This window comes from Crocodylus porosus, unplaced genomic scaffold (genome assembly GCF_001723895.1).
Source record: "Crocodylus porosus isolate Cpor-Errol unplaced genomic scaffold, CroPor_comp1, whole genome shotgun sequence".
NCBI lineage: Eukaryota > Metazoa > Chordata > Crocodylia > Crocodylidae > Crocodylus > Crocodylus porosus.
Window position 1 is genome coordinate 884019 of NW_017728906.1, and position 8686 is coordinate 892704.

An 8686-nucleotide genomic window follows, 5' to 3' on the forward strand; every position below is an offset into this window, starting at 1 on the left:
TGCAGAGTTCAGATTTCTAACAGTCTTTCTATTAATATCTTAAAATACAGATCCAAGTAACTTTACTTTTTCCATTGAGGTATAGATATAAAAACCGTGTGGGAAGCAAGCTGAATAAAAAGGAAATTTAAAAAAAAAAAAAAAATCACTGTTCCTGTAACATATTACGCTAAACTGCCCTGACTGAACCTTATTCAGTAACATTCATCCTATTGTTTGCTTAATTGCTAGTAAGTTTCTGCTACTGTTCATTTCGTCTCCTATTATCCTTTCATCAATATTTTTCCAGCAAATTAATGGGATTTTCTGTCCATATTTTGCCTGAAACAGCAGGATACAGTAGTTTACAAAAAAAAAAGGAGTGTGGCAGTAACGTTTCTACTTACAGTGTGTCTAGTTTAATAACATCTCTTCAAGTTTAAGACTTTATTTGGTGTGGTGGCATTCATTCCATCCAACCGTCTCCCAGGCTGGAGTGTAATTATTTTGTCACTGTCCCAACATTTTCTTTCAGATAGGATTATCTTTATTTCTATAACTTTATTTCTTTAGTCAGTCACTCATTACTGAGCTTCACAAGCAGTCCATAATCTGAGGGTCCCAATTCCTATTTTACATTGGCTTCACACTGTTTTAAAAAAATTAAGAAAAAACTTTGGGCATGATTTTGAAATGCACCAGTATCTCAGACAACTGATCCTAAAGTAACAGAAGTTCTTTTAAAAATTACTCCCAAGAAATGATAATGAAGTTGGTCCTGAATTAAACCAGATAAAATCTCTCTTGAACTTCTTTATGATGAAGAAGGGTTTTTTTTTTAATTGTTTAGAAAACAATTGCAATTTAAAACTATGGTTTTTATTTTTAATTTCCTTCCAATTTGTAGTAACAAAAATGGCAGTTGCATTACAGATCATAGTAATGAAATCTCATTGGTTCTATATGCACAATTTTTTGGTTTGGGGTTTTGTATTGGTTTTTTTTTAAAATATGGACTCTCTCAAATGGAATGCTAAAGATGTTATAATGATAAAAAGTTGAAGCACACTCCTGGTGTAATTTTTTTCCCTCCTCCTTTTAAAACCCTTTCACTCGGAAATGCTTCTCAGCAACTGAGCTCTTTTTCATAAAAGGTGGAGCAGTGGTAAAAGTAAAACAGATAATGACTTTTTCAACAGAGAATCCCCACCAGTTGCAACCAGTTTCTAAAATCTTGAATAGTGAGGGACTCGTAAGCCCTGTGATACTGCACGTACCTCTGACCTTCTCCTAACGGGCAACTCCTCCTTGCCCGGTTAATTCAGCAGCATCAATGTCAGTGTGACTTTTTGAAAAATGTCACAATTCGGTTTCATAGAGCATCACATGGAACGTTAGCAATTTTTTAAAGGACATCATTATACCTCCAGATAAATGAAACTGCAACCTTGGATACCATTATACCTAGATGAATAACGGATACCTAACAGAACTACATCAGCCTCTGTTTAAAAGTCTGCAGACTGTACTCTCGGATTTGGTAACAGCTCTGTAGTGACCCTCACTGGTGATAAAATCCAGATCTCTGAAAACAAAAAACCTTCTCTGAACACCTGCATATGTATTTCTAAGCCTTTCATCATATGGGGATTACAAGAACAAGAGTGGTTACATACTTTCCCGGAAGAAAAGTTGTATATTTTGAAACAAAAATCGAAAGTAAGCATGCCGACAACACTGCTAAAAGTCACTCATCCCAAGGACAACATTTATTTTAAAACAAATATCAAGATTTTTGCTGAAAGGAAATGCAAACAAGATCCATTTAGTTATAATGAGAATTTATATAACTGAATTATTTGCAATGAGCATACTGTAACAATCACTGAAACAACTTATAAGCTTTTTTTCAGTCAGCTGATGACCATAAAGATTGTAACTTCTTAGGAGTTAACACAGGGAAAAAATTAAACAGCATTCCCTGCCGCCTTGCTTATTATTTTTTATTTGTTTGGGAACACATGAACATATAAAGTGCATAAAGGTAAATAAATAAATTGTAACAAGAACCTTAGTTTTAGATATGTTTGTAAATTAAATTTGTTATTGAGCATCGACTGATTTTTTTCTTTCCTTTTGCCACAATGCAATAAACACAGAATTAATTAATCAGGAAAGATTTAAAGTGACCAATATGAAAGAAAACAAATAATTCAGAGAATTAAAACCTCCTATTAAAAACAGTCTTACAAAACAAAGGATCTGCTCTTTCTCTTCCTGTAGCACTGCATGTTAAAAACATCACGGTGTGAATTTTAAAGCATGCTCATTACTTGTCTCAGCATATAGATAGGGATTAAAGCACAGCAGCTTTGAATAAGCTACAGCTGTATGAAAAATAGCCCTTTAAATCTCACCAGTTTTATTCTTCCTAAATTCAAGTCCAAAAGGACAATATGGTTATTGTTAATATTTCTCAAGGTATTTTTATGGTTTTCACAATTAAACTCTTAAAAAGTAGTTGCTTAACTTTAAATGCATCAGGACTTATGTCATGATGCATCAAGCCCTGCATGACCTAATAGCAGCTGACATACAGTAAGAAAAGGTTTGTTAAAAAGTATTTCTAAGACAACACTCCCTTTCAGTTTCTACAGAAAAAATTCCCATCTTTTCAGTATTTCTTAACATCACTAAAACATCTACGGACAAGTTAGTCATACATTCCACTGCAAAACTGACACTGGTATTACAAAAAATGCAACAGCTGACATCACTACAAAGCATATTAATATTAATAAAGTCCTTGGGTTAAAAACTTACGTAAATAAAGCTATGCAGTTTTGATTGCAGAAAGATGTGCAGTCCCGAGATGGTAAAACATGAGTAACACACGAAACCACACAATGGAAAACAATATAGCCCAAAAAGAGGAACTGATTAGAAGCTATTTGTTTACCAAAGCTGAGACTATTTAAAACCAAGTACTGTAAACACGTTTACAATATTGGTCTCTTTCTAAAGTCATGTTCATAAGAAATTAATTTTATGCTAGATTGAGAGGTTACAAGAAGTTTCCTGTCTGCACAGTCAAAATATTATTGAAGCAATTCAGGTTGTCAGTAAAAGCTTAAACAAATTTGCTGATAATCCTGTTAATGACCTAGGTCAAGTGTTAACTGTTGTGGGTTATAAAACAGTGAAATTAAGGTTGCTGGTACCCTCGGGCAAATAGCATAGTTATAGAAAATGATCAAGAAGAACTATTACATTACAGAATTATATAACATTCAATTTCTTGATAATAGATGAACTGTTTAGAAAGGAACTACATTCCTCTAAAGAAAAGAAAAGAAAAGGAAGAAAATGTAATCCTTGCAAAGTAAAAAAGTGTTAGATACAACTGGAATAACAGCGCACGTGGTTTCCATGCACCTTAAGGGTAACGGCATATTGTCATACTGCGGTTTCTGTTTGCAAGTTGAAAACTGATGCCTAACCTAAAACAGGGAATAAGCCACACACTATAGTCAGAAATCCATTCTTCCTAACGTTTTCTGATTTCACGCAAAATGGGATGCACTTCAGTACTAGACAGAGCCAAACCCCACTTTTAAACTTCTTAACTACTAAGACTGTTGAGAAATACAAAGTGGAAGCATGTTTTTATTTGAAGCTAAGCTTACTCCTTGGTGGATAACGTAAGGAATAAGCTTTGTAGGAAATTAGCCATTTCCACAAGAGAATGGTTTCTCTAAATTAAAAATATTGATGATGTAAATCATCCCATGTTCTACCTCTCCTTAACCAAAAAAAGTCCACCTGGATTTAATAATGGAAAGTGAAGTAAGCCTACATGACCATTACTTCTATTTTTTTTCTGTTTCAGCATTAGAATTAGGTGAAATGGCTCTGTATTTTACATCATAGTTTACTATTAAAACGCCTTCATAAAAATCTATTTAATTCTTCCAGAGGCACAGAAAAATCTGCTGTAAGTTTCTGGTGACAGATCACAGAACTTCAATGCCTACTATGTATTTGCTCCCATGCCACCATAAGTTACGCGGTACTGAACAGCAAGTGAAAAGTTCTTTCTTAAAAGTGTTGGTGATGAGAAATTAAATAGTTACTAAAGTTAATTGAATGCCAAAGTTAACTGAATATATGGATATCTGTGCAAATAAACTATACATTTATATATTTTAATCAAATCACCTCATCAATCTGGCTATACAGACACACCACTTGATAATATTTTCAGGTAAAAGCAGTGATTTTTCATTCTTACAGCTGGTTGGGGGTATATAAATATTCATTTTCCCTTCACTTTTTTGTGTGGAAATTTAGGGCAAAGGCGGGGAGGGAGAAGAATAAAGGAAGATGGCTGGGAGAAAAAAAAAAAATCACTCAAAGCAAAATAGAAAACATTTATGAACTCAGATTTTAAGCTGCACATGGATACTTGATTGTCAAATGTACTTTGTGGGCTTGTGTCTGAGGTTCACAATTTATAAAAACACAAACCTTTAAACTTACCATTTTATTCTAAATATGCAGTAACTAATCTGAAAAGCTAACCTGAGCCTTCCTAAATGACCAGAAAAATTCAATCATTTTAAAGTTAGTATGATTTCTTTTTTGCAGGCATACTTACTTTTCATCCTTAGGAAAGAACACTGAATATTTTCATCTGGAAGATGAAACATGTAAGAGCTGCTCTTTTGTTAGTGCTTCCATTAAACGTTTAGAAAATGTTTACATACATTTTATTTTGCATAAGATTTTAAAATAAACAAATCTAAACCTGAAAGTCATAATGAATACTGTCTTGATGAAAGTCTTTTTGGGGTGGCAATCCCCAATATATATTTTGTATTAAACAGAATTCCGCCCCCCCCACACACCTCACTTTTCCTAATTCAATATTATTAAAAGTCAAAGCCAGCAATTTTCAAAAATAATAATAAAAAAATCCAGTGGTGTTCTTGCAAACTTGGAAAAAATATCTTTTGCCCTTCATTAAGGTCCTAGTTTATACTATGTGTCTATCTGCCAAGGAAGCAAAGCTGCTCTGCTGACTGTGTAACAGAACTACATACCTTATTACGCAGCTTTTGCAATAAAATACACACACAAGTAACTTTCACTAACATGCTTGTTTGTATTAGCCAAAATTATTTGTGAAGGGTGACAATATTTATATAATAATGCATGGCTGAAGGAAGTTTGAGCTAAGCCTACCACTTTGAAAGCATGTTCTATTAAATAACCTCTGAAACCTTGACTATACAAAAATATTTACACAGAGAAAGCACACGTACAAACAGATGATCTATCATGTTTATGATAACATAATACAATGAATGCTTCCCAAGCAGCAAAAACAGAGGATTTAAAATTTGCTTGGATTCATTAAGCCTCATTCATTCCATAATAGTCTAATATAAAATAAATAATTTTATTCAGTTACTGCCTAACCCCGAATGTAGCTAGAATACCACTCAGGTCAGCAGATTTACTTCTGCACCAGACATTATTATTTCAATAGTTTGTATATGTTAGTCTCTGTACAAATGCTGTGTATCAAGCAGGTGCAAGTTTTTTTGTTTGTTTGTTTGTTGGGGGGGGGCATTAAACCTTTGCTTCCTGCTAGAACTTATTCACAATCTTTTGGCCTCTGTTTTTTACAGATAAAAGACAATTGCTTTGGACACACTGGTGCCAGAGGCTGTGTCCAATATACAAGTGAACAGAAGCACCACTTATTGTTATCCATTTATCTTTTAAACATTACTTTTCTAGAGAGTGTCGGATGGGTGTAATTATTTTTCTGAAATTTGTGCATTTTAAGCGCAGGAATGTCACCAAATCATCCTAGGAAGGGCAAAACAGAACATAGTATTAAGGTCTTGCATGGGTGAATTAAAAGAGAATTAGATGCATGATTCACTGAAGGAGTTAAAGACTGAAATTAAATTGTTATAGCAACAACTGTAGATTATATAAACACAGGAGCACAAGTGGCTGCTCTTTTATTTCATTAAAAATTTTGGAATAGAACAAGACTAATTAAATCACTACCATCATGCATATAAACAAGGTTTGAGGTTCAGTTACCAGTAATGGAATCAGAAGATAGGAGCCATATGTCATTTCTTTTATGTGTATTTATGTTAATTAGTAAACTTATGTGATTCTTCAGTATAATTAGCAGTCACTTGAAAACTATTTCAGACTAACGACTAAAAAAACCCCCAAAAACACAAGGCAATTATACCCGTTATAGTCCATACATCAGTCCTGAAACACCAAGATCAATTCTGTAATTGTGTAACTGGGGAGGCACATAAAATATAAACTCAGTGGCAGAAAAGCATGCAATCTTCCCCCCCTTTCTTTACTCTTTTCTTTTTTCTCCATCTTTTCTTCCTTTCCCGTCCTCCTTCAGCTCTCTAACACAGCATAACATGTACTTTTCCTACATGCAAGTATCCAGACAAGTACACCGTGCATTACTATGATGGTTCTCGTTAGCAGTGCCATTAACAGTGCACAGACGGCTCATTATAACCTGTGCCACAAAACAGCCCATCACCTTGATATGCACAGGCACAACTTTCACCTGGGCGGAAAAATCCAGCTGCTAGATAAGCACAGGGCATTAAGCTTTCTTCCACCTCACAACCTCCCTTCCCTTCCATGCCCAAATGTCATGGGTCACAGTCACTCCGACATGTCATCACTCCGAGAGATGTGCTCACAGACGAAAAATTAAAAGGGGAGGAGGGGGAAACATTTTGCTTTTTTAACTTTCTTGTAAGAGGACTGTGGCAGTGACTAGGGGGAGAAGGGAAGGAGAAGCTCCTTTGCATTAATTAAATTAAATACTAATGGTTTTGCATTCTGATTGCAGATTACAATTGCTCCGCATCTGTTTGCAAAGGGCTTATCACTCCTTTTCTTTTCTCCCCCTCCCCCGAAAAAAAGAAGAAATCCCTAGTTTCCAGGATGAGCACACAGTTATAATCCAGGACCACCTTAAAAACCCCGATGTGGACCAGGCTTCAAACAGGATCCGAGATGAAGAGGAGGGAAAGTGCAGGCACTGCTGGGGGCTGCTAATTGCCGTGCCTCCCTTACCTTCGTTGGTAGGATGGAGAATCAGTTCCCCCAGGGCAGAGCAGAGGAGGAGGAGGATGGAGATGTGACAATCCATGTTGCTGGTGCAGCGGGCAGTGAGAGGAGCATATCTTCCTGAAGCATGCCACTGATGTGAGAGCTCTGATTGCAGGAGAAGTTACCATGCTCCGCTCGCAGGCTGATGTCAAGTTTGACACTGGAGATAAGGAGGAGTCTGCTCCGCTGCCTTTCTGCGGGCAGCTTGAGGGGAGCTCGCCGGGTCCTAGTGCCGTCCCCACCCGCTACAACAGGCGACACGGAGGCTCAGGAGTGACGCGGGGTGGGAAAAGAGCACACAAACATCGGAAGTGATCAGCAGGGATCCTGGTATACTCTGATTAATAAAACCCTCCCAACTTTCCATTAAAAAAAGGAACCCCAAATCCACATTTTGCTGTGGTTAAAATGAAATACCGCTATATAGATAGGTAAATATAGATATAGGTATCTATCTACCTATCTATAGATGTCTATACATAGATAGATAGATATTGAAAATGAAACACCACTATATACATAGATGGAACAATCTATCTATCAATCAATTGATAGAGGTATCTGTCTAGATAGAAATGTCATCTATCAAAAGATACAGGTATGATATAGAGATATAGATATTTATATCTATATCTAGAGAGAGAGAGAGACAGTGGTGTTTCATCTGAATCACGGAAACACATGTAACCCCTAAATCCACATTTCTCTGTGATTAAAATGAAACACCACTGATAGACAGATAGACAGATAGATAGATAGACAGATAGATAGATATAGCTATATATCCATAGCTATCTATTGTATATAATGGACATAGGTATAGCTATATATTGTATATAATATAGATATATAGATATGTCAATATATATATTAGTGGAATTTCATTTTAATCACAGAAAAATGTGGATTTGGAGTTCCTTTTTTTCAACTGAAAATTGGGGATATTTTTTTTTTTAATCAGAGGAAGCCAGGATCCCTGGTGATCAGAGTGGAGGGTGGGTGGAAAAAGACGTGCAAGTCTAGGAGCTGTGGGGAACAATCGCTGCACGAGCTTCTGTGCAAGGGGCTTGGGTGCAATGCTGGTTCCACCCTCCTTTTTTGAAGAGGATGGGAAATCCGTTTGCAGGTGGGACACGTGAGGAAAAGAGGAAGTAGTCTGCAGAAACAAAACTGCCTTGGGAGCCATGTTGTCACAGAACAGGAGAAAAGGCAAGCTTCATCTGTAAAAGGATGGGATCAATTGTCTCTGATACAGCATAGGGGAGCAATCGTACTCCTCCAAGGGTAACCTTCAAGTATTCATTCCTTGGAGATCTCAGAACAATAGCAGAGACTCCCAAAGGCTGAAGAAGGGTGCGTGTGCAATAGCTTGCAAAGAACTTTTTTCCAACTACTCAGTTGGTCTCATAACAGATACCACATCTACCCAAAGGACCTAACCTTCAAGTATAATCTTTAAAAAAGGTAACTAAAGTGCACCTGACCCTAACCCAGAATTTGACTTGGAAAACTCAACACATCTGAGGAG

The 8686-nt window shown here is 36.2% G+C and overlaps 1 protein-coding gene across 2 annotated transcripts in view; it reads right to left on the bottom strand.

Annotated features, from left to right (window-relative positions):
- The window catches only part of EPHA3 (EPH receptor A3), a 367059-nt gene extending 359737 nt beyond the window's left edge, over nt 1–7322 (bottom strand). For both annotated transcript variants that reach the window (XM_019528572.1, XM_019528571.1), the window contains exon 1: nt 7123–7322. In XM_019528572.1, the coding sequence (XP_019384117.1) occupies nt 7123–7198 (76 nt within the window). In that variant the 5' untranslated portion in view covers nt 7199–7322. The remainder of the gene's footprint in view (nt 1–7122) is intronic.
- Between the last annotated feature and the right edge of the window lie 1364 nt (nt 7323–8686).